The following is a 27,097-nucleotide window of genomic DNA, read 5'->3' as shown; positions in this document are numbered from 1 at the left end:
CATCACTCTTGGATGCGGTCCTACCACTTCACTCTTGGAATCGGTCTGTAGCCTGGAAAGGTGTGGTGAAAAAACAGGCAGACTTGTTAGGATGGCAGAAATATTTCTCAAGATTACTAATCTCCAGGTAGAAAAATACATTATCAAATGTGGATGGTGCTAAAACACAAAGACATTTACTAGAAGTGAAAACAGAAAGCAGAACACCTTTCAATAACTCAATCTGTAAAACTTTATTAGGAAGGAAATCAAAAAATATCCTACATATTATGTTCAAGGCACTAAGAGCTAAATTATATGTACACACAATCCATGATTTTTTTCTGTTTTAAATATATGTATTTACATTTATATTGAACTAGATTTGGCTACCTGGCAAAAGTTCCATCAACAAAGTTTTTAAATAAAGGTTCAGGAGTTCATGAGAAAAGATGGGCTCCATCTGTTGCTAATTCATCGAAGAAGTATGCATATATAAATACCACAGAACATTCACCATCGTCCCACATACAGATCGTGTCACACCTCAGCAACACAGTCCAGTGTCTGCGTTAGAGACTTGCATTTTGCTCTTTAGTACAATGGTAGGGCGTTGTTGAATTTACAAAGGTCCATTAAACACACTGAGAACTACAACACAAGGTTACAACTGTTTATACAACAGCATGTGATCAAGACAGTTCAAACAACTCTCCACACATATTTAGTGCACAGCTTACGTCAGTGCTTGCAACCACAGATCCTTGGTACAACATGCACAGGCAATTATGAGCTAAAAGTCTTTATGCACATTTGTTAAGTGCATATTTTACAATTAAGAGAGCCAAATTTATATTTATTGATATTTTGTTTCCCTGCAGGTGCATGGATGGTGCCTTCTTCTAACCTATCTTGGTGGAAGTGCTAAGGGTGGCACCTTTGGTATGTTCATATATTTCATATTCGGCACAATTCTGAGCAGCACAGATGCTCTTACATCCATCTCATGCACAGTGAATGATGCGCCACTTCATGTCACTCACTCGCCCTAATACAACATGAACTACATATATAAGAAAGCACCAGTGTTCAACTTTTCTTGTTATATACCCTGTTTGCAAGACTATAAAATGTTGACATTATCAGAAAAATGCTCACATGAACACAGTTGCTGTTTGTTTTCCTAGGTTAATATTGGGAAATAATGTAACATCCATTAAATACTGCAATAATTTTAACGAGCACTTCATGAAGTCATGCTACCCAGAGTCGGTACATTAAAGTATTAGCTGGTATGTCCTCACTACAGACGAAAGAAACAACATCTTGATGTTTTTATGAAAGATTTACAAACTGTAGTGAATTCAATGGAAATGACCTAATGTGTCTACAACTGTTCAAGTTACTTTTACAATAAAATACAAAAGCACAACCTTACATTTGCTTGTTTGTCTCCTATATACCTACAAACATTTTAGTCCACGTTGAGGTGCCGTACATATTTCTAACTTGAAACTAGAATGCTCACCTACAGAAGAACATTTATGAAACAAATTAGAAAGTTGGCAAAACAATTTGCTGAGATCTTTACATAATTCGGGACAAACAATTCAATGATTAGGACAATGAGCGAAATGTTGGGTAGCACATAAGACAACTAATCATATTCCTCTTCGTACTTCATCTTTTACATTCAATCCAAAGAGAATCCCTGCATTTTAATTCTGACCGTCGCACCAGAAGAGGTCATGAAAGTTAAACTTACAAAAATGCTATCTCCAAGGTGAGAATGCCAGGTAGGGTCCCACTACATCATCTTTTGGACATAAACCAGTCGACATGCTCTTCTCTTTCCGAAAATGTACAGCATACACCAGGGCTTAAAGTTTCAATGTTTTCATTTTGTGGTGGGCAAATGTTTTAGGGTATTCTTTTTGCCTCTTTAATTACTTGACAGATGCAGCCCCAAAACAAGCAACAAAGGGCAAAGATTGTTTTAAAATGTTACTTGTATGGCCAGAAAAAGAATGATATCGCTGCTCAAGCGGCATTAGAAGAGATCAATTAGATGGGAATCTATGATTATAGATGAAATATCTGCAACTTCAGCTAAGAGCAAAACTAAAAAGAAATTAGGCTTGCTGAAAGAGTTTGGGCTCACAGCAGTCACCACAAGAGTGGGATTACAAGAGTCACTATTGTCAATATTGTGTGCTTGCACCTAAGTTCATATTCTATGCAACAACACCTTGCCATTCACGAGAAGATAATATAACTCACATAATCAGGGGCTTGGCCAAACGTGGTAACTTGCTCCGAAGAGAACGTCCAAAGCATAAAGTTGACAAAAGTCATAAATCACAGAACTGCTTGCAGATTTTCACATTACAGATTATTAGGACATGAAGCTGGAAAGCCACTGGCACTGCATTTGAACCTTGATTAATTCAGCCGGGGAAAGAGACCACTCAACCCATATCAAAATACAGGAAACTACTCATTGAGCAATACTATTTTTAGGCCAGTGAGTTTGGGTTATGCTAAAGATTCTCTTGGAACACATGAGTATCTAAAACGTCCTAACGGTCAAGTTCTGGTTTGTCTATTAGCCCAAAATAGAGCTTGGGAAGAGCATAGGCAGATGCCTGCTTGCAATGAAAGCCTGAACAGTGCTATGGAAAGAAAATAATGCAAGTTCAATTATTAAATACTGTACAGTATTCATCGGAGGACAGGGACAGCAAACTGAATAATTCTGCTGCTTGTGGATACTTGTCTGCTACTAGTTTAATGTCGTTGGAGGAATAGGCTCAAAGGGTCTAATGTCGTTGGAGGAATAGGCTCAAAGGGTCTAATATTGTGTGCAAGTCCCACACAAGATGGACCTCCTAACAGGGTGATTTAAGTGGAGAAGTCCATTATATATATATATTTTAAAAAGAATACTGCAAAAAAAAGTTCTCATGCTGAATTGTTATAGACACCACCAGAACCCTCTGGATCCCACAAATCATCAGCCGCCAATAAAAAGGACACAATGCTGTGCAAAGCTGTGTCTTGTACTAATTAAGTTACTCAAATCCATCAAATAGCTTTTGCCACCTTGCAGAGTTACAGTTTGACTTTACAGATTGCAATGTGCCCACATCTTCTACAGGGAGTTGCTGGTCAGATTTTTACAAAACTAAGATATATAATTTTTGGCTATCCCGGTTTTAATTCATGCTGATGGCATCCAGATTCCCAGGAAATCTGGGAAAAGGAGACTCCCACTGACAAACTTCACGCTAACTAGCTAATGCCCCTTGAACGTATTAAAAGAGTTTGAACTAGAACAGTAATAAAACAAAAATTCTTCTGCAGTTCCATGAGCTTCTTCTTTGCCACATACTGTCGGTCAAACTGCACTAGCAATAATAACTGAAAGACTAAAATTCACCATGTTCTGGTTTATAACAACTCTTCATTTTGAGATGTATTCACTACTTTGATTATTGATTTTCATTTCTATCAATTGACACTCATGCCCTTGCAACACATCACTTATGAGTTATTAGAACCCTTCAATATTTAGCGCAATTCTTTAAAAACTCTCTAAAAGTGCAGCACACAAAATTCAATGAACAGGCTCAAGTACAAATAGCCATTCATAAAGAGAGGATCAGATGAGCACAGAACCCCCTTTCCTTGGGCTACGCATAAATAGTAGGACTGATTAAGGCCTTCAATATTAACGGGCGTTGAATGCTAAATTTTTAATGTTGCAAGTAGAATAATAGTGAGTTTGGAAATAAGTCTATATATCGGATACCTTTGGAAAGGGTTAGACTTTAGATGATTGGGAAAACCTCTAACCTAGTATGCAATTCCCATCCCCAATTACTAAATGGTCAAATGTCATCATTCTTTACTGACACCATTCCTCAACTGCCTTCTTCTCTGCATTCCATATCCTAACTAATGGGCACCCACCTCAAACTGGTAATGGACTATCCTTATGAGAAGGTTAAAAAAACGTACTGATAAAAGCGTTGCAACAAAGGCCCACTAAAAACTATTTATCTTTTATGACATTGCTAAATGACTAAAGGCAACTTTACACCCTTGTCTTTCCACGTTAATGAAGGAGTATGTGGATATGTGTGCATCCGTTTTTCGTGAAATTATTAAAGAATCTTCTCAATCAAGAAAGACATCAGTCAAATTGAAAAGAAACTGGGTTACCCTGTTCATTAAAAGAACAGTCTTGACACTCTTGATCGAAGGGCCATTGTCCAACATCCTCTACACCTTGAAGGTATGGAAAAAGCAATACTCAATCAGCTCTCAGATCAGAGATTAGCTGTCTACTGAGAGAATGGCAATCAGTTTTCTGACAAAACAAGAGGTTTGGAAATTGGCCAATGTGACATAAATATCCTTGACATTCTAGATATACAGCTTTAATGCTGTTGGACTTACTGGCTGCCTTTACCACCCTGGCCACCAAATCTTGTTGAAACATTTGGTGCGATGTTATATGTATCCAGGGCCATAGCTCTCCTCATATCCTAATACTAGACCAGCAAGGGTAAAGATCTGGCTCTCAAGGCAGAGGAGACACCTTTTCTATTTGGAGTTCCCCACGTTTATTTTGTCTTCGTTCCTTCATATTAGCTCAAGCCTCTTCATAATCTACTACAGATACTGGGGAGGTCATTCTACAGTTACCCGGATGGCACACCGGTTATGTCTAATGAAAATTCAATGAAATACTAATTTAGATGAATGGCAATTGGAAAATCTAAGTGAGTACAAAAACCTTTATCATTGTAAGTACTGACAATTCTCGTATATGGAATAAAAATCCATCCTAAACGGAATACAATAAAGCCAGGGCAGATTTTTTTTAATGAATGTCTGTTACATCATTTAAACTTGATCATTTAATTGTCCAACAATCACCTAAAACCTCTAAGATGAGCAAGTAATCTTCTGGAAGAATCTGAAAAAGAAGCGATTGCTCAAGTAGTAGGAGTAAAAACAGGTTTAGGGAGACCCCTTCCTTCTTGGGACCTCTTCAAATTGTAGGTCTTTCAAGAGGAACACATTCAAGCCTTAAAAAGCCTTCACAATAGGTGCCATGTATCTCTGACCTCTATGGATTTGCACTGGAACCAGATGTCAGCACCAGAGGTAAATGTAAAGTCTTTATTTATGTGTAGACATGCCCTTGTGGAAAGGCTCCTGGTTATGTGGGAAAAAGGATTAAACCATACCAAGCAATCAGAGCAAAACAATCCAGTATGATTCGGTCCTCTGTTGTTAATAGGATACTATCTGGTGAGAAGGCTTTACCTAGTCAGTTTCTTCACCAATTTCTTTTCCACTCAGACACAAGGTACCACTCACAATACCAACCAGTATGACAGAGCTCATGCTACCACTAAGTTCCTTTTTTTTTTGTGGTTTTATTATGTTCTATACTGATCTTCGTCATTTATCCCTCAACGAAAAAGTAGTGCGATTTTAGTTAAATTCCGAAGTGATTCCCATCATCAACAAACATGAATGAATTAGGAAAATTTGTTTTATCATCTTGTGCACCTTAAACCACATAAAGCTCAGACTGTGAAAGAATGGAGTTGCGCAAATTGTATGACCTGTGGCACCATTAAAACAGAACAGCCAGCAGAAAAAGTCTCTTGGGAGGGAGGTGTGGTACTACCCAACTACCAGAAATCCATTATGCAGAAACACTGTGCACCCACTAAGATAGTTTGCATGGTCTCCAGAGATCCAGCACTAGTCCCGAGAATTGACATCAAAGCACACAGCTGATATTTTGATGTGTCCAGGATGACCATGGCCAACTGGAGGAAGTAAGGAAGTCTATGATGAAATGATGATATTAGTGGTAATCTTGAAGTCCTATAGCAGGAAAGAATCCACCACGTCATTGGCTAGTGCACACTGTTGTGGGAACCAACACAAGTGGAACATTGCATAAAGGTCTATTATCAAGAAACTATTGGCCAGATGTATCAAAGGGTTTTACCCATTTTGTGTCTATGAGAAAATGTGTTCATACATAATGGTCTTATTTTCTTAGGTTTCCTAATACATGTTTTTAGTTTATTGTCCCCAACCCTCTCATAGAACTACCAATGGTGTGTGAAATATTAGTGTTTCGATTAGAATTCACAGTTATTGGGAATAATTTAGATATTATTATAAGACAGACATTAGGCTGAATATGAGGGAAGGAACAAATATGGCAACTAATTCAATGCTAATGGTCGCCAAAGTGTAAAAATAGGTTTCCTGGTTATACAAATTCAGAAGAGAGCTGGCTTTCTCTCTTACATAGCCTACAACCGTCACTTTAAAATTCCTATTATCCTTATAAGACATTAAAGTAGACTGTAGAGGGAGTGCTCTAATTAGCTCATATTAGCTGGTTTTCTTGGGGAGAACCAAGTGGATCCCTTCAGATGGGAATATAGGTACATTCAACTGGGTTCTGGTGAGTAAAATGCTTCTTGTCCCTTTAATAGAAACACCTAAGAGTCCGGGCAATCAAAGCTTTGCATTTTTTTCTGGGCACTTGGTATGCTTGAAAGAGGTAAGTCCATTTCTAAGACCTACTACTGTGCTATGGGGCAGGTCCAAACACACACAAAAAAGTGTGCCCTCCACGTAGGACTACACTGTCCTAATATTATCTACAGAGTCAAATGATCAAAGCTTCCCAGGCACAGATTTCTTTTCTCTGACGCTATGAGCAAGCTCATCCCTGGAATCAAGTATGCGTTTCAACTGAATTCTAACCCTGTGACCTAGCCTCTAATTCTACAACAAGACAAGCTTTCCATAAGGCAAGCGTAACCACATTGAATTTACATATGGGCACAGATATAAAAGTTAAACCATCCTATCACACCTTTATTCCTATGTCAGTCTCCTTGTTTCAGGGTCAACAGAACTAAGCTTCTCTCTAAGTGTGAATTAAAGGTCATAGACTCTATTCTTCCTGGGAAATGCCAACCTGTTCAATCTCCAATCTTTTAAGATGATTCTTGTTGATTTGTGGGTTGCATACATGTTACCTTGAAGAAGGATGCCAAAGGGTTTCAATTCGAGGTGGAAAAGATGTATAAGGTTACCATATGCTGGGCACCTAAAAGTCCCTTAACAGCAGGCTTTAGAGAAAAATCTCCTTATCGGTCTTAACGCCTCCTCTTCTCGAAACCCCTTCAGCCCGCTTGCTTTCTCTGCTACACATATCAGGAAAACTATTAGAGGTTAGCAGAAAGAAACATGCCAAAGTCTTGTAGGGAACTGAGTAGAGGTCACCTTCATTTTCATTCAGTAGCTATCCATCACAAAGGATGGACAAAAGACCAGTGGATTCTGGAGGAAGTGGAAAAGGCTTTCGGCTGTAATATTCTTTCATCCAGTCCTTCATCCCACCCAATGTCCAGAAGGGTGGATCTCACACAAGTCCAACATTTAAAACTTGCTTTTGTAGGAGCGTGCCTGTAATGAAAGGGCTCTAATACTACTACTAAAGTTTGCACTTGAGGAGTCTAGAGAAATGAAGTCTCAAATGAATTGCTTTGGTCCCGATAATCTCACTATTTAGAGAATACAGTCCATGCACTCTTGATTTAAAACCCCTCTAACTTCACATACCTGTAAGACAGGAGGTTTGTCATAGAAATCCACCCAGTGATAATTGAATGCACTTTAATCTACTCGCATGAGAGGTCAACAGGTACTCCTATTCATTAAGTTGACATTGCTAGTGGCAAGACATCCGAGAATGTTGAACGTGCACACTTACCCTAGCTGGGTAACTAACTGATATATGGTTAAGATCATACAAAGAAGAAATCCTCAATGGTAAACTTTGCTTCAGTCCCTGTTAAAAATCAGACACTTGAACAGATTCCTCATTATGGGATTCACGTTGTTGGAACTGTTCTGGACATAACCTATTAAGTGCATTCCTTTGACAGAGGAAGGTTACTGCCATTGCAGAAACAGGTCTATTGTTTGTGTTTTTAATACCGCTTTATTATATTAGTAGGCACCATGTCTTTGGGCATTCAGTTTGTGCAATTTGCTTATGGTAAGAGGGTAGTATTAGAAGTTATACTTTCTGCCCAAAACTCAAAAGGTGTCTTCTCTAGCATGCAACAGCAGAATAATCCCTCCTCCTGTTGGAATATCAGCCATCCACCTTGCTCTATATCAGTTATGGATCGTATGCCCACCTTGCACTATTGCAGGTGTCTGTGTCCTCAACTCAAGTCCTGGCTGAACAGCAGCATTTATAGCTCAGCATTCTCAAGTTGCAACTTTTCCTCATTTGATCCAGTTAAAAGCATGAGGGGTTTCAGTGGCTGGCCCTTAGCACAGCAGCAAATAATCTATATGCTTTTTTACTGGATAATGCTTCTTCCCACAAGCTCTTCATCAGGGAACCAAGGACAAAGACTCAGAACTATCAATGCTGCAGGACACAGGATTTCTGAGTTGAAAATGTGTGTGCGCTGGGAGGAGGTTTTATTATGTGGGGGGAGGTTTCATTATGTGGAAGCAATCGCAGCTGGAAATCTGTGCCTTTACAGAAAGTAAGTGCCATTTAAGGCACTTGGGTATAAAGGAAGTTTGGAGACAGCCTGATCTATAGTGGAAAGCCGACAGACTCCTTTGCTTTCATTCCTGTTATCATAATGACCAGGGTAGTAAAAGATAGCCAGGTAAATTGGGTTCAGCTATGACTGGCTCTTAGAAGTGTGCTGGGAAGCCCTTATGATTAAAGTCAGGACTGTAGAAGACCAGGGTATTCGGTCCTATTCTAGGAGCGGAGCCCTGGAATAGATAGCAAATAGAAACATACTGCACATCATGTGTAGATATTCTGAGGACACGTATATTGAATGAATCATGCAAGAGCAGAGTAAATCATTTCAACTCGCCAATTAAATTAGTTCTATCTGAAACTGGGCACATACTGTACACCTTGCCATTATCTATTTGTCAAGGGCTTGTTTTTGGTTTTAAATAGGTTAGGATTTTTACGGTTGATGTATTTTACTTGGCCGCTGCACTATTCCAATGCAACACCACTAACTGGTGAGAGCAGGAACACTAGACCATAAATTGTTTGTTCTTGCAAGGAAACACTTCTATTGACAGCATGTGGCTATGTTAAATGTGAAATTGCTCCTCTGTGGAGCCAAAAAAAGAGAATGTGCGCAAACCGTCACGTGGTTGTAGCAATACCCTATTTTAACCATGAAGTGACCGGTATTCCACTTATAAACATACTATAACTGGCATAATCTCTGTTATTGCAGTATGATTAGGAGTCAGTACACAAAATAAGCACAAACTTCACACAACAACCCAACTTGTTCTACGGCCATGCCAAACTGATGCCAGTACTATGACTTATATATAAATGGATGTGCACTGCAGTGTTTTGCTGTAAAGGTAACAAGTTGTATAAACAATATATCAACATTCACACATAGTGGACATAACTTTACTCCCATTTTTTCCATTACAAGATCGATATTTTCCTCATTGAAAAAGTGCCAGAAGGGATTACACTATCACCATTTTCAAAAGGTTGTATTTGTGCACCCCTAAAGAAATGTGCATGTTTTGAGCAGGTGTGCAGGTGCCCCTCCTTATTTTATTCATTCAATGTACAAAGGACACCTGGACTTGCACCCTGATCTCTCTTTTTAACAATGCAAATAGGTATTAAATTCTACTGGTGCACAGGAGGTCTGCAAATGTCTCTATGATAAAGAATCAATGCGGCTGGCACCGAGTTGTTGAGATCTCAGTCTGCTTGTGCAGATGGTTCTTGACCTACTCCTGACAGATGCATAAACAGATCACCAAGCTCAGCCACTTCATCTCTTTCTTCTGCATTTGGCATCCCACGGTTTTCACGGTCTTCAATGAAATCCCAGAGTCGAACAGAGTTGAAGAACTGAAAGAAGCATGCAAGAGATCTTTAATATAGAACAAAATAGAGCAATCTAGATTTAAATGTGAATATCATGTTGAATCACAGTATAGGTTCTCTATTTAGGCTTGTGTGGATAAACCCAAAACGAGAGCCCCATGAGCAAGTGTTTAAAAAATATGAGATGCAACAGTGGTACCTTATTTGCGCCTATTCAAAAGCATGGCTCTTGCAAGCACGCAGAAAGCCAAAAAGTGTCACATATATCTGGAGCCAAATTGAAAAGCATATTTGTTACAACAAAGGAACCAGACATTTCCAAGAGATCGTAACTACTACTGTCACGCAATCTGTTGGATGCTGTCCCAAGCGATACACTGTCAAAATAAATACGTATTGGGCAACTACAGAAAAAATAACAAATCAACCAACTATGAGACACTCTTCGTGTACTGATCCACATAAATTATACTGCAAAAAATATAAATAATTTTGCATTGCAGCCTTTAATCACTCTAGCACCTCCAACTAAAATCCAATATCCTAGATTTCAAAATGTTTATCTTTCAGCAAAATCAAAACAATTAGACAAAAAATCCCCCAGGTTTTCAATGGTTTTTCCAGGGCTCTCTTTATTGGTGTGAACGGTACTACTGCAGGTAAAATATCTCACTGGACTAAGACATCTATTAAAGCACAAGTTACTACTTGTGTAACGATATATCTGTAAGAGACATTAGTTAGTGATAGATTCCTTACCTTAGAATATCCCCAGGCGTCAGACTGGATCCGGAAACTTTTGCGTAGCAATACCCCTGCGCGCCGGTAGGCGTCGTCTGCGGCTCCGCGTCCGTCGTCGGCGTCGTGAGCGCCGGGATGACGTCGCCGGAGTACTTAGACGGCGCACATGCGCGCTGACGTCAGTTCTGACACACAGCTTTTCCGCGCCAGATACGCAGAGCCATGATAGAACTAACACTGGTGCCATGAAACTAGGGCCCTGAAAGGGGATGACCTTAACCCTAGATATCGGTTCGCAGAACGGGGAGGATGGGTGGGTCGGTAAGGAATCTATCACTAACTAATGTCTCTTACAGATATATCGTTACACAAGTAGTAACTTGTGCATCTGAAAGAGACACGTTAGTGATAGATTCCTTACCTTAGAATAGATACCCCAGCAATACCAACCCCGGTGGTGGGTCTGCGAACCAATATCACACCAGAAAGTCCTGGAGGACGGAACGGCCAAAGAAGCCATCCCTCCGGACTTGACTGTCCAGGCAGTAGTGTCTTGCGAACGTGTGCAGCGAGGCCCACGTGGCTGCCTGGCAAATGTCCTGCAGGGGGACACCTCGGCCCAGAGCAGTTGTCGTTGCCGTGCCCCGAGTGGAGTGAGCCCGCAATCCAGCCGGGGGCTCCTTCCTCGCCATGGAGTAACATGCTTGGATGCACAAGATGATCCACCTAGAGATGGTCCTCTTGTGCACCGCCTTACCCTTCTTCGCGCCCACGTAACCGACGAAGAGTTGGTCATCCACCCGGAATTGGCGTGTGCGATCTAGGTAGTAGGAGAGCGCACGTTTTGGATCCAGGTGGTGGAGCCTCTCTTCCTCTTTCGAGGGATGCGGAGGCGGAAAGAAAGTGGGCAAGGTAATGGACTGCCCGAAGTGGAAGGCATTGACAACCTTGGGCAGAAAGGAAGGTCGTGTACGTAACACCACCTTGTCAGGCTGAACAGACAGGAAAGGTGGAGAAGAAGAAAGAGCCTGGAGCTCACTCACTCTCCTGGCAGAGGTGATGGCAACCAGGAAGGCCGTCTTCAGAGTAAGGAGACGAAGAGGACAGTTATGAAGTGGCTCAAAGGGAGCACACATCAGATAAGTGAGAACAAGATTCAAGTCCCACTGGGGCATCACGAAGGGAACAGGAGGGAACATGTGCGTGATGCCCTTCAGAAATCTACTTACAATAGGGGACTTGAATAAAGAAGGTTGATCTGGTAGCCTCAAGAAGGCCGATAGAGCAGAAAGGTACCCTTTAAGAGTGCCCAGGGCAGAGCCCTGCTGGGCAAGGGAAAGAAGAAAGAGCAACACTTCCGAAAGGGGTGCAGAGAGAGGATCCACAGCCTTTGCTGTGCACCATGCCACAAATCTGTTCCACCGGCAGGCGTATACCGACTTTGTGGAGGGACGCCTGGCTGCCAGAATGATATCACAGACTTCAGGAGGCAAGTCAAATGGCCTCAACTGCCGCCGCTCAATCTCCAAGCTTGTAGGTGGAGACTGGACAGGTTCGGGTGCAGGACCGTCCCCTGCTGCTGCGACAGAAGGTCCTCCCGAAGAGGCAGACGAATCGGGGGATCGACTGACATGCTGAGTAGCTCGGGATACCAGTATCTTCGTGCCCAGTCCGGAGCCACAAGGATAACCTGGGCCCGGTCGCGCCTGATCTTCTTCAGCACTCTGGGCAGAAGTGGTATAGGCAGAAAGGCGTACAACAGACCGCAGCTCCACTCGCGACGAAAAGCGTCTCCGAGCGAGTGCCGCCTTGGAAATTCCAACGCGCAGAACTGATGACATTGCGCGTTCTCTTCTGTGGCGAATAGATCTAACCAAGGCTCTCCCCACTGCTGAAAGAGACCTTGCGCCACGTCCGAGTTCAGACGCCATTCGTGATCCATCATGCACCGACGGCGGAGTTCGTCCGCCCTGGCATTCAGAGAGCCTGCCAGGTGTTGAACCACCAGGGTCACGCCCTGATGTTCCAGCCATTGCCATAGGCGCAGAGCCTCCTGGCAAAGGGTCCACGACCCCACCCCGCCCTGTTTGTTGCAGTACCACATGGCGGTGGTGTTGTCGGTGAACACTTGCACTACACGTCCCCGGACAGAGGGGAGGAATGCTTTCAGTGCTAGACGAATCGCCCGAAGCTCCAGCAAGTTGATATGGAGCCGGGACTCCGCCGGAGACCAGAGGCCTCTGATCTCCGCCTCTCCCATGTGGCCCCCCCAGCCCTGGAGGGACGCGTCCGTCACAACTACGTGCTCCGGGTGGGGTAGGGAGAGGGATTTGCCACTGACCCAGTCGCGGTCCGTGAGCCACCACTGCAGTTGTCTCGCAGTGCCCTCCGAGATCAGGACATGATCGGACAGGTTGCCCTGATGCTGGGCCCACTGAAACTTCAGGTCCCACTGCAGAGCCCGCATCCGCCACCTGGCGTGACGCACCAGAAGGATGCAGGAGGCCATCAGTCCCAGAAGCCGGAGCGTCAACCTGACCAAGACTCGGGATAACGGCTGGAAGATTGGAACCAGAGCCTGAATATCCCGAACCCGCTGCTCGGGTGGATAAACCCGAAACTGCGCCGAGTCGAGAACCGCTCCGATGAAGAGGAGCTTTTGAGAGGGACACAGGTGTGACTTCGGAGAACCCCAGCTGGTGCAGGAGGTCTGCCGTAGTCTGGAGGTGGCTGACGACTGTCTGGGGCGAGCCCGCCTTCAACAACCAGTCGTCGAGGTAGGGGAAGACTGATACCCCCTGCCTGCGCAGATGAGCTGCGACCACCGCCATCACTTTCGTGAACACCCGTGGGGCGCTGGTAAGGCCGAAGGGGAGCACGGTAAACTGAAAGTGCTCTTGGCCTACCGTGAACCGCAGGTAACGCCGGTGGGCCGGCAGGACGGGGATGTGGAAATAGGCGTCCTGCAGGTCCAACGCTACCATCCAGTCTCCCGGGTCCAGAGCAGCCAGGACCTGAGCCAAAGTGAGCATCTTGAACTTCTCTGTTCGGAGGAAGCCGTTGACGTTCCGCAAGTCCAAGATAGGGCGTAGGCCCCCTTTGCCCTTCTTGGGCACCAGAAAGTAGTGGGAGTAACAACCACACCCTACTTCTGGCCCAGGAACGCGCTCGATGGCCCTCTTGGCCAAGAGGGCCGAGACCTCCTCTTGCAGAAGTCGCAAGTGATCCCCCGACACACGGTGGCATTGTGGTGGCATGGATGGAGGGGATGTCTCGAAGGGGAGGGAGTAGCCCCTTCAGACAATCTGCAGCACCCACCTGTCCGAAGTGACTGTATGCCAGTGGGGGAGGTGATGGCGAACCCTGCCCCCCACGGGCGTCACATGGGCCTGAAAACTCGGACTAGGAAGGTTTTGAGGCAGGCGCTGCTGAGGGAGGTGTGGACTGGCCTCGCCGCGGGCCCCGACCGCCACGGCGGTTCCCACGTCCGCCACCGCGCTGCTGGACATTTTGCGGTGTGTGGCTGGCGGTCCGTGGTGGGGCGCCCCTTCCGTGGCCACGAAAGGAGCGAAAGGCACCCGATTGTTGGCGTGGGGCCGTAAGGCCCAAGGACTTGGCCGTAGCCCTGGAGTCCTTGAAACGTTCCAGCACATGGTCTGCCTTGTCGCCGAAGAGGCGACGGCCATCAAACGGCATGTCCAGGAGGGTGGCCTGGACATCGGCCGAGAAGTTGGCGGACCTCAACCAGGCGTGGCGTCGAACCGCCACCGTCGTTGCCATCGCCCTGCCCAGTGAGTCCGTTGTATCCAGCCCACACTGGATAGAAAAGCATGCTGCATCTCGGCCGTCCGCAAGGGCTTGGCTGAGTTTAGCCTGGACCTCCTCCGGGCATCTAGGCAGCACCTCCGCAACCGTGTCCCACAGAGTGTGGGTGTAGCGGCCCAAGAGACAGGCGGTGTTCACAGACCGCAGCCCTAGGCTTACAGACGAGAAAACCTTCTTCCCGAACTGTTCATATCTCTTGGATTCCCTGTCGGGCGGGGCCGACGGGAATGCGGTTTGGGAGTTTGAGGCCTGGATGACCAGACTCTCGGGGGTGGGATGGGTGGACAAAAAGCATGGGTCGCCCGGTGCCGGGCGGTAGCGTCTGGCCACGTTCCTGTCCACAGGCGGGCCTGTGGCGGGCTTGGACCAAGTGCCCAGAAGAACGTCACACAAGGCCTCATTGAACAGCAGGAGGGGCTCCGCGGAGCCTGACTGCGGTTTGAGGACCTCTGTGAGGAGATTAGTCCTCACGGCCGCGACGGGGAGCTGAAGGTTTAAGGCCTTAGCTGCCTTCGTCAACACTACACTGTAAGCAGAACCCGCCTCCGAAGCCACAGTCGGGGGCGAAGTAAATCCAGTGTCTGGCGAAGTGTCAATACCACTGGCCTCCCCAAGCTCATATGTCCAGTCCTGCTGTGACTGGCAATCATGTGCCAGAGGGTCCTCGGACCCCTCCCAAGCCTCCTCGTCACCTGTGTCCTGGAGACCAGGATTAACAGCCAGGGCCTCCTCGTGGAGATAAAAATCTCCAAAGGCCGACGGAATCGGCGCCCAGCGGCGCCCTCCCGACGCCTGAGCAGAACCGCAGGAGACATTGGGGGCGGCAACCACATTGGCTGCCGGGGACGACACCTGAAGGGACGGCGCCGGCGAGGTCGTAAGGTCGACCGGCGAGGTCCCGGATCCGGAGCCGGATCCAGCGAGGTCCTGCGGCGCCGAGACCGAAGTCGCCAGCGGCGCCGGGTCCGAAGCACCCGACGTCGTCGGGGCAGAAGCGCCCGACCCGGAAGGACCTCCAGACGGAACCGATCGGCCCGAAGGCGCCACGGGAACCGACTGAGGAGGGAGGGCCCTCATGGCCATGAGGTACCTCTCGACCTCCTCCGGCGTCGCGCCGTGCCCAGGGACCCGAAGGTGTGGGGCAGGCGGCGACGCGTGCGACTCCCGCGGAGCCGCGTGGGCGGTGTCGCCCGAGTCCCCGGCCGCATCGTGCGAGCGTCGGGGCGGGTCGGAGGATCGATGACGTCGCTCCGACCTCTCATGCCTCTTACCTGAGGACTTGGAACCAGACGAACGGTGTCCACTCCCGGAGCTTCGATGACTCCGACCTCGCGACCTGTCCCTCGACCTCCCGTGGGACCGGGACCGGGACCCGGAGCGGCGCGGGCCGACTGCCTCAGCTCGAGACGCTTGCGGGACCGCTCCCGCCTAGCCTTCGACGTCAGGGCCCGGCAGTCGGAGCAGGATCGATCGTCGTGGTCGAGGCCTAAGCACTTCAGGCACCGGCGATGGGGGACCGTGACCGACATGAGTCGGTCGCACTTCGAACAAGGCTTGAACCCGGGCATCCCTGGCACCGATAGTCGAGAAATCGACAAAGAGAGAAAGATCAAAAGGATCAAAAATTTCAGTCAAAAATTGACTGGGGGTAGAGCTTCTTCCGGATCTGCGCTAGCTGGCGCGGAAAAAAGAAGAACTGACGTCAGCGCGCATGGGCGCCGTCTAAGTACTCCGACGACGTCATCCCGGCGCTCACGACGCCGACGACGGACGCGGAGCCGCAGACGACGCCTACCGGCGCGCAGGGGTATTGCTACGCAAAAGTTTCCGGATCCAGTCTGACGCCTGGGGATATTCTAAGGTAAGGAATCTATCACTAACGTGTCTCTTTCAGATGAGATCTGTATGTAACCTCAACATCTCAGGTTGAACCCTGGCAGGTCCACAGAGCTGTTCGTCATTCAAAGGTGGATAACTTGAGTACCTATGAGCTGTGTAATAGTTATTACCATCGACTGGAATCAAGGGAAACTGTAACTAACATGCTCTATAGAAGTGTCCTAATTTTGTTTATAAAGAGTGTAGGGTTGACAGACCATTTTGAAATAGCCAGGCTTTTAACCTTCTCCTTCTAAGAAGTGCTTTAATTGTTTTTGGCTATTGATCATCAACAGAGTGCTGTCTGTTGTATGATTGTGGGTTTGTCCAAAGCAAAATTCTTTAATCATGGTTGACTACTGTCCCCATGATCGCCTGCCGCAGCACAACCCTGAGAGCTGGACCGGGAGTGACCAGTGGTGGAGTTACGGTCCCGGCTTGGGACCTTGCGGTGGGGCCTCTTCTGCCGGGGTCACCGGGAGAGGGCCCACTCCCCTTCCCACTTCAGCACGAGCATCGAGGCAGATAAGCCCCTGCTGCTTGGGCCTGACGTGGGTGGAGCTCGGAGTCGACACCTGTGACCCTGAAAGGACCACTCCAGCTAGCTGCAAATCCGTGTGTGGGGACCTTCTGCCATCATCAGCATTAGCGTTACCCTGGGATGCTGCGCACTGTGGCCTGGACCTATGCCTGGGGCCTTGCCTGATCCTGTGGGCAGAAAAGAGTCCAACACTTAAAGTGCCCCCCCTGAACCCCCAATTGCTGCCAACATCGAAACATGGAGCTCACAACAGCAGCAGACATTGGGGGGAGACCTCTGTTGCACTCTGGGCTCCCCTGGTAGCAACCCCATCCTGGTGATCCTGCAACACCAGATAGCCCCCTGAAAGAACCGCAAGCCCTAGCCGGGCCGTTGTGCCAGCCATTCCCACACCATTCGGTCTAACGCTCTGTGGTTAGTGCCATAATCAAGGTGTGTTACTTATTTTAACAAACAAGGGGACCCGATGAGTAACCAAGGACCCCGGGTATCAATTATTTTTTAGAACAATGGTCCTTAAGTAAGTAATACAAAAAACAAATAACATATAGACTTTGATGGGTACTATAGAATTTCAATGTGCTGCCGGACAGAGAATTTTAATGAGGAATATAATCAGAGAGATACAAAGTAATCGGGGACACAATCCTGCACCTGAAAAATTCACAAAGAATGCAAAATCAAAGGGTTTTTCAGGCAAAAGTAGAGCTTTGGTAGCTTGATGTAATCAGAGTCAAGCAAGATAACCAACAAAAGTAACCACATTTTCCATACAAATCAAACAACAGTGGTAAGGATTCATTTGTCGACGACATTTCAATTCCAAGATCTTATAATATAAGGATCATCATCAGGACTATGTAAATAAAATGCCTGGTGCTTAACACAATGCCTGTGGGGGAGAAAATTGGGAAAAAAACACAGGGGGAACTGTCAAGACTAGTTAAAATAGGGCAACGATAATACTATCAGTGGACCAGCAAGACCATGCATTTACTGGAACCGGTGGTGTCAGAAATAGAGAAAAGTGAAAACGGTATTTGTCAATAGCGAGAAAAAATTGAAAACAGTATTTGTCAATAGCGAGAAAAATTGTGCAGCCAAGATGTGTATAGAGGAAGGAATTTTAGGCGTTTGATCTTGTCGAAAAACTGAATTGATAGTTAATATCGTGCGGTAAGCGATTGGCATTCAAGTGCGTACGTCCATTTGTGGGGCACATGGAATGGAAAAAATTCGCACCCGCGGAGTAGGTAGAGGGCTGGTAACCCCGTGCGTGTGGGTGCCGCTTGAGAAGGAAATCGGTGAGAGACGCATATTTGGCATAAAAGCGCGGGGTGAAAAAGCTGGTCAATTGCGTAAAAACAGATGCAACGTGAGGTTTAAACATGCCAGTGAAATTAAGAGGATCGTGTAATCTGATGATTCTAACCTCGAAAGACAAAGTGGGTTCAGAGGCGGTGAGTTGGTCCGGTAGGAGCCAATACTGAAACGAGAGAGATTATACAAGAATGTATACCATCTTTTTTACTAAAGTGAGCGATTGGTGAGAGGTCGAGGTCTTGTGTTCACACGGCGTTTTACCTGGTTTTGACGAGAAGGGTCAAATACCGCAATTGTGATGCTGCACGAGATAGCAGGACATCGGTTCCCCCTGAGGTTAACAAGGGGTTGTGGGAGCGTGCGCGAGGATTGGCAACTCCCTCCGGGTATCTGCTGAAGGAAAGTCCTTCACTTTTAACAATGTCACAGTTAATTGACACTCTTTTTCAAATTGTAATACATCTAATGTGATTTACTTGATTCACTGTCCATGTTTAAAACTGTACATTGGTCAGACTACTCAGAAGATAAAAACGAGGATATGCCAACACAGGAGCAGAATCAGGTGTAAGACATTGAACAATACTAGACAGAAACCCTCATCAAGGAGGTCACTGGACAACTCCCCTGACCTGAAACAAATCTTTTTTCGGTCTGCCGGCGGGCCATACAGGCTGCTGCAAGCCAAGGCCCAAGCCTCGTGCCCACGCCTGATGAAAAGAGCCTGCATATATTCAACTCTGAAGAACAATCTTTGTCCACAGCTGACTCTTGAATGGACTAGCAGAACCCACAGCAGGTGACGCCACTCACGATGGACACCCTCATCTGATCGCCTTGCAAGAACTTTAGGTAGACAATTACATATGACTGAAATATTTCTGCAGTGTGCACTCCCTACCACCAGTGGACCACAACTGTAAGCACTGAAGGGCTCCTAGGCTACATTAAGCAGCGTGCACACTTAGCGCCCCCACCCCGATCACCTCACATGGACTTCTCAGCTGAAAATATCATGTTTGTTAACACACTACTATAGCATTTTGCTCACCTACAAAGGCAGATCATAATTCTAGGCACTGAAGGGTTTAAGGCTGCTCTGCACAAAGTACACGGTAAGCCTTCCCTACGATACACTAAGACACAATCACTATGCTTTTTTGGAGGTACTGATTGTTGCGGTAGGCCACCAGTATTGGGATTCTTTCCCTCCTCAGTTGTTACTGTTGCCCTACACTCCTTCTCACACAACTGCTTTGCTATGGCAGGCATACTACATAGGGCTCTTGGGTGGTGAACGAGGGGATCAGGGGATGGACTCCCGGGCGCACCTCACCCACATCATACATATGCGGACATGGCTCTCAGCGCTAATATTCAATTCCTCACCATTTGCGGCGTGCACAAACAATAAGCTATCTACTCCTACATCAAGTGCCAACAGGTACAGATTGCTTTTCTTTTAGAGGCGCACAACACAGCAGGAGAGTTGGAACGGTTGCTCAAGCGTTGGAGGGGTACTATGCACCATGACGTACTCAGCATTAGCACGGGCGCCTTAGTGTAGGTTTGCCAAGGGATAACTTTTCAAGAAACAAACAGAATGATAGACATAGAGTTACGCTATGCCTTCTTTTAAAGCCGCCTGGATGGCAGACTAGCCCTCCTGGGCAGTGTATACCACCCAATACTCACCAGGGGAAATTCTGTGATGCCCTCTCTACCCCACTGGCCCACTACACAACATCCTCGTGGGTGCTGGGTGGAGACCACAATTGTGTACTTGACTTGGCCTTACATAGGTCTCACCCCCCCCTTGCCGCACTCTCCCCACATGCACAGACAGAACTTTTCCGAGCCTAGGCACAACACTGGGCGCTCACTGATACATGCGACTCTGGCATCCCACCTCTGACTTTATTCCTTCCATTCCAGTCTACATAACCTACATGTGATATTTGACAGTTTTCTGTGCTCTCATGCTTAAATACCCATGATACAGCACGCCGTCTACCTAGTGCTGATGGTATCAGGACGCTCATGTCATGGACCTTCAATAGGCACACACCTTAACATAACATAACTTAACATGTGTATTTGTAAAGCGCACGTTCACCCCAGCAATGGGGCAACTTGGCGCTGAAATAACAGATGTATATTGTTACACCTACACCCACCTGAAAGTTACCGCGTGACTGCCTTGAAGACCCGGTGTACCGGATGAACAGAAAGGAGTAGTTTCTGTCCTGTAACTCCAGTTCTGTAGTAGGGGTATCTCTGTTATAGTCATAATCTAGTGAATAGTCCCGCCCATGTGCGTGGACCCCGGCAATCAAAAATAATCTCTTAAGTTGTCAAAATAATGCAGAAACTGCAAAGACACTTAAGAGAGAATTTAAAGACAAATAATGCAGCCTATATCCACAGGCTACACTGTCCAGTACTTCAACTAGAAATTCCACCAAAAAACACCACACACAGCCCAGCCTGCTAGTTTCTACCATAGAGAAACCTGCCTCCCCCAGTCAAAGACTCAGGAATGATTGAGAGGAAGGTAGGGACAGACAAGCCCCATAGGCTGCCATTATGTGGCTTAAATAGGATACTGTGCCTTTAAGAGAACTTTCCAGACTTCTCCCAGTATCCCAGAATGCATAGCAGGTCCAACTTACTTTCAGTTCTTTTTGAAGGCGTATAAAACGCCAGACCTGCAGCATTGTTTACATGAAGAATTCTCCACCGGGGAGGAGGGAGGGCGCTTATGACTATAACAGAGATACCCCTACTACAGAACTGGAGTTACAGGACAGAAACTACTCCTTCTGTAGTAGGGGATCTCTGTGTATAGTCATAATCTAGTGAATAGAATGGCAAGCCCATCCCCACAACTAAGCGGCGGTGGAGAGTAATACATAATGCCACTATTGTGCGAACAAATTCCGCAGCGAAGCCTGTCCAACCTGAGCGTCTGCCCTGGCGTCAGTGTCCAGGCAGTAATGCTTAGCAAAGGTATGAACCGACTTCCAAGTGGCTGCCTTGCAGATTTCAGCAATCGGCACGTTACGGAGCAGAGCCGTCGTGGCAGCTTTGCCCCTGGTGGAATGAGCCTTAGCCTTACCTCCTAAGGTCTTATTAGCCTTCTGATAACACAATTGTATGCAGGACACAATCCACCTAGAGATGGACTGCTTAGAGGTCGCAAGACCTGTCCTGACCGATCCATAATTGATAAACAACTGGTCAGACCTACGAATATCTTTGGTTTTATCCAGATAAAATTTCAACACCCTCCTAACATCCAGAGAATGGAGAGACCTCTCCGCTGGGGATGAAGGGTTCTGAAAGAACGTAGGTAAAGTTATAGTCTGGTTGACATGAAAGTCAGAAATAACCTTGGGAAGAAATTTAGGGTGAGTACGCATAACAACCTTAGCAGCATGAAATACAGTATAAGGTTCATTACAACACAACGCCTGAATTTCACTCACCCTGCGGGCCGATGTAATGGCCACGAGGAACGCCGCCTTCCAGGACAGGTGCTGCAACGAAGCCTTATGAATAGGTTCAAAAGGTTCCTTCATCAATCTGGACAGCACCACATTCAATTCCCATGAAGGCGAGGGAAGCCTGACAGGAGGGAATACTTTCTTCAACCCTTCCAGAAAATCTTTGATCACGGGGATCTGGAAAAAGGAAGTCTGTGAAGGGCATTTCCTGTAGGCAGTCAATGCAGCCAGATGAACCTTAATGGAATGCACATTAAGGCCAGACTGCGCCAAATGTAAAAGGTAAGGAAGGATGACATCCTCCTTACAGGTCGTAGGATCATGGTTCTTAGACTGGCACCAGATACAAAACCTCTTCCACTTGTAAGCATATGAAGTCCGAGTGGAAGGTCTCTTAGACTCCTTCAGTATGTCCATGCAGTCATCGGGCAGATTCAGATGGCCATATTGCACTATCTCAGGAGCCATGCCGCCAAACTCAAAGACGAGAGGTTGGGGTGTAACATCCGTCCCCCGAACTTCGTGAGAAGGTCCGGCCTGCACGGCAACCGAATGTGAGGAAGGAGAGACCGGTGAAGTAGGTCCGTGAACCACCACTGCCTGGGCCACTCCGGGGCGATGAGTATCATCCGAGCCCTGGACCGGGCCAGCTTGATGAGCACCGCCGGAATCAGGGGAATGGGAGGAAAGGCGTACAGAAAGTTGTCCGTCCAGTCGATCCATAACGCATTCCCCAGCGTCCCTTGCTGGAAGTACCTGGAGGCGAAGTCTCTGCACTTGCTGTTTTCGGCAGTGGCGAACAAATCTACGTCTGGAGTTCCCCACCTTGCGAAGACTTCTCCTAGTACTTTGTCGTTTATGACCCATTCGTGGTTTTCCTGAAGCAGTCTGCTCAGTGCGTCTGCCTGAACATTCTGCACACCTGGTAGATGGGTGGCCGTTATCGTCAGTCCTCTGGCCAGGAGCCAGTGCCAGATCGTCTGCGCCTCCTGTGACAGAGTGCGCGATCTCGTCCCCCCCTGCTTGTTGAGGTAATACATCGTGGTGGTATTGTCCGTCTGTACAAGCAGAGAGTTGGTCCGGAAGGACGGAAGAAAGGCCTTCAGCGCCAAGTGAACAGCTCTGAGTTCCAGGAAATTGATGTGATACGTGGCCTCCATCGGTGACCACGTGCCTTGAATCTGCAGAGTCCCGGAGTGCGCTCCCCATCCCAGAAGAGACGCATCCGTCACGACAGTCTGCGTGGGAATGTCCTTGTGAAAGGGAACCCCTCTGAGGAGATTCTCCGCCGAACACCACCACTTCAGGGACTGAAGAGCATGCAGCGATAGGCGAATCTTGTCGTCCCAAGATCCTTTCCTCTGATCCCACTGGTCCTCCAAGCACTCCTGCAACGGTCTCATGTGCAGCCGTGCGTGTGGCGTCAGGAAGATACAAGAGGCCATCGATCCCAGTAGAGAAGACACCGTCCTCACTGTTGTAGATGGAGTCGTCATAAGAGCCTGAGCCTTCCGAAGGAGTGATAATCGTCGCTCTTCCGAAGGAGACACGCTTGCTGACAGCGTATTGATGGAGGCTCCCAAGTACTGTATGCATTGGACCGGAGTCGGGACAGACTTGGCCATGTTGATGTGCAACCCCAGCTTGTTCAAGAGAACGCACGTCTTCTGGAAGTGTGCTCGCGCTTCCGAGAAGGAGGATGCCTTGATCAGCCAATCGTCCAAGTAAGGGTAGACGAACACCTTGTTCTTCCTCAGGTGTGCCGCTACCACCGCCATGCACTTCGAGAATGTCCTTGGCGCAGACTTCAGTCCGAATGGGAGTACTGTGTATTGATAGTGATTGGTGCCGACTTGGAACCGCAGGAACTTCCTGTGTTTGTGTGCAATGGGCACATGGAAGTAAGCATCCTGTAGGTCTATAGCACAAAGCCAGTCTCCCTGTTGCAACTGAGGGTAGATCTGGTGCAACGACAGCATGCAGAACTTTTCTCTGCTAATCCACTTGTTTGCCTGTCGCAAATCCAGAATGGGCCTGAACTCGTTCTTGTCCTTCTTGCGAACCAGAAAGAACCGGGAGTACAGACCTCTTCCTCTCTGAGACAGAGGTACGTCTTCTATCGCCCTTTTCCTTAACAGGATATCCGCTTCCGCCTGAAGCTCGCGCAGCTGAAACTGCGAGCTGACCGGGGGAATGGCTGGAGGAGGGCTGGTGAACCGAAGACTGTATCCATTGCAAACAATATTCAGCACCCACTTGTCCTGAGTAATTTTTCTCCACTCTGCCAGAAAAAGTTGGATGCTTCCCCCTACCGGAGTGGGTAACGGATCCGGGGGAAGTAAGTTCCTAGGGCCTAGACCCCGCCTGGCCCTTGGGCGCCGGAGCCGACTGCTGGCCTCCTCTGCCCTTCTGCCGCTTCTGGAACGGCTTACGGAACGGCTGCTGCTGTTGCGAGTGTCCCGAAGCCTGTCCCCGTCCTCGGCCTTGTCCTCCGAACCGCCGTTGGAAAGGGCGGTACTGCTTCTTGGTCTCCTTGGGCTTTTCCAGGCCCACAGCCGTCAGCGTTTCGGCCTCCGCCTTCATGCGGGCCATTTCATCATCTGCGTGCTTCCCGAAGAGGGTCTCCCCGGAAAACGGCAGATTGGCCACGCTCTGCTGCGCGTCCGGTTTCAGGGACGTCAGCTGGAGCCATGCGTGGCGCCGTTGGTTGATCCCGTGGCAGAACCCATGAGCAGCCCACAGGTAAGAGTCCGCAGCCGCGCTGATTATCTGGTTGGCCACCAGCATCCCCTCACTCAGGACTTCCATGAAGTCTTCACGCTGCTCCCGAGGTAAATGCTCCGCAAAGCGCTCGAGGGAGTCCCAGAGGGCGCGGTCGTAACGCCCCAACAGAGCCGTGGCACTCGCCGCTTTCATGGATGTCGCGGAAGTCCCACAGATTTTTCGCCCCGCCGAGTCCATCCACCTAGACTCCTTGTCCGGGGGAACCGTGGAGGTCGGAGTGGTGGCATGCTGCTTGCGGGCCGCCGTGACGATGACGGAGTCAGGCGGGGGCTCCGCTCTCAAAAAGGCCGGATCCGAGTCGGGAGCCCGGTATTTCTTTAGTAGTCTGGACGGGGCCGCTCTCGTCACCGCCGGGGTGAGAAACAGCGCCATAGCCGGTTCTTCCAGGCCCGGCACCAAGGGCAGGAGGGGACGAGACATGTGCCTCTGATGTAGAGTCTCGAAAATGACGGACGTCTTCGGAGTAGGCACTGTCAGTGTAATGCCTAGCTTCGCCGCGCCCCTCAACAGGACGTCCTGAAAGGCAACCAGGTCATCTATCGGGGACACTCTGGTGTCCGGCGACCCCGACAGCGTAGGTGAATAGTCCCTGGTCCCAGATGATCTCGTGCGAGAGCGAGATTCGCGCCTCCTATGGCGGTGTCTCGACCTCGTGGAAGATCTGCGCCTAGAGCGAGAACGAGACCTGCCAGCTCTAGGGCGCTCCTTCGGTTTGCGAGGAGGGGTCTTCCGTGGTTCCTCACGGGGTCTCTTCGGATCCTCCTGGGGCTTCGGTTTCGGGGTCCCCTTGGGAGGAGCAGGCAGGGACGGCAGTGAAGTGGACCTCGGCGGAGGAACCACCGGCTGCGGGGTGGGCCCATGCGGAGGGACCGGAGGTGGAGCAGGATCCCCCGAAGGAAGTGGCGGTATGGGCGGAGGGTCCTCCTTAGGTACGGGTGGAGGAGTAGGAGTCCTGGGTCGAGATGGAGTGTACACTTCCGAGTACACCGAGCCCGGTGACCCTTTAGGGGACGGGTGCGGAGATCCATCCCCATCCGCAGGCGAACGCTTCCTCTTGCGTCCACTGGAAGCGGCGTGACTCCTGGGGCTAGAGCCCCCTCTGTGTCGTTTTGGAGAGGGTGACCTACTCCTCGACGCTGACCGCTGTCTGCTGGACGCAGAACGACGCTTCTCCGGCGTCGAATGGCGCTTCCTGGACTCCGGCGTCGAACGTCGTCCCCTCGACGTCGACCCTCTCATCCTCGGCGTCGAACGTCGACTCCTCGACGTCGATCTCCTCTTGCGCGATCTCTCACGTCGCCCTCTCGACGTCGGGCGGTCCGCCCTCGACGTCGACCGCCATCATCTTGATGTCCTCGACGTCGAGGAGCCCCTCGACGTCGATCGGCGGTGTCGCCTCGACGACGATCGACGGTGTCGCCTCGACGACGACCGACGGTGTCGCCTCGACGGCGAGCATTGGTGCCGCTTCGACGGCGAGCGTCGATACACGTCCCTGCGCCTTCGGCGTCGGTATGAAGACCTCGACGTCGACGAAGACGATGACGTCGACTTAGACGTCGGCTTCTCCTTCGCCGTCGAGCCGTCACGCCGTCTCGACCCGGAGCCCCGGGGAGACGGGGAGCACGCCGTCGTCATCCCTCTCGACGCCGTCGTCGAAGCCCTCGACGTCGACGGAGAATGGGATCGTTGGCTGGACTTCCTGCCCCCGGGGAGCCCCCCAGGGGCCTCAGCAGAGGCAGAGGGATCCCTCCCAGGCTGCCCAGACCCACCTGCAGCACGTTGACGCCTATCCTCCAGGCCAGCCAGCCTGATCTTCAATCTGTCCCTGAGGGTCCTAGCAGAAAGTTGCTGGCAGATAACACACTCCTCAGGGCCATGATCTTCTGGAAGGCACACGATGCAGACATCATGGGGGTCGCTTTTGGCCTTCTTCCTCTCACATGCTGGGCACTTAACAAAAAGGCCAGGCATTTCGGAGCCCCAAAACGCCTAAAAAACAGCACAAAAGTGAGAAGAGAACACCAAGCAGTAACTGCAACACTTTTAAAAGTCAAAAGTGCAAAAACGAATTTAATAAACCCTTGAAAAAGGGAGAGCTCAATGCCAGGGTCCTGTAAGCAGGAGCCGGAAAAAAGAACTGAAAGTAAGTTGGACCTGCTATGCATTCTGGGATACTGGGAGAAGTCTGGAAAGTTCTCTTAAAGGCACAGTATCCTATTTAAGCCACATAATGGCAGCCTATGGGGCTTGTCTGTCCCTACCTTCCTCTCTATCATTCCTGAGTCTTTGACTGGGGGAGGCAGGTTTCTCTATGGTAGAAACTAGCAGGCTGGGCTGTGTGTGGTGTTTTTTGGTGGAATTTCTAGTTGAAGTACTGGACAGTGTAGCCTGTGGACATAGGCTGCATTATTTGTCTTTAAATTCTCTCTTAAGTGTCTTTGCAGTTTCTGCATTATTTTGACAACTTAAGAGATTATTTTTGATTGCCGGGGTCCACGCACATGGGCGGGACTATTCACTAGATTATGACTATACACAGAGATCCCC

The 27,097-nt window shown here is 48.4% G+C and overlaps 1 protein-coding gene across 2 annotated transcripts in view; it reads right to left on the bottom strand.

The window, feature by feature from the left end:
- Positions 1-208: 208 nt before the first annotated feature.
- Positions 209-27,097, bottom strand: part of MKRN2 (makorin ring finger protein 2) — a 158,808-nt gene continuing 131,919 nt past the window's right edge. The window contains exon 8 of one of the 2 annotated variants that reach the window (XM_086938966.1): positions 209-9,973. In XM_086938966.1, the coding sequence (XP_086795092.1) occupies positions 9,821-9,973 (153 nt within the window). In that variant the 3' untranslated portion in view covers positions 209-9,820. The remainder of the gene's footprint in view (positions 9,974-27,097) is intronic. The other variant, XM_086938967.1, reaches the window with a different exon arrangement.

Source organism: Lissotriton vulgaris, chromosome 9 (assembly GCF_964263255.1).
Source record: "Lissotriton vulgaris chromosome 9, aLisVul1.2, whole genome shotgun sequence".
In the NCBI taxonomy this organism is placed as follows: Eukaryota; Metazoa; Chordata; class Amphibia; order Caudata; family Salamandridae; genus Lissotriton; species Lissotriton vulgaris.
The sequence above is the reverse complement of the archived record's forward strand: the minus strand, read 5'-3'. Positions and strand labels throughout refer to the sequence as shown.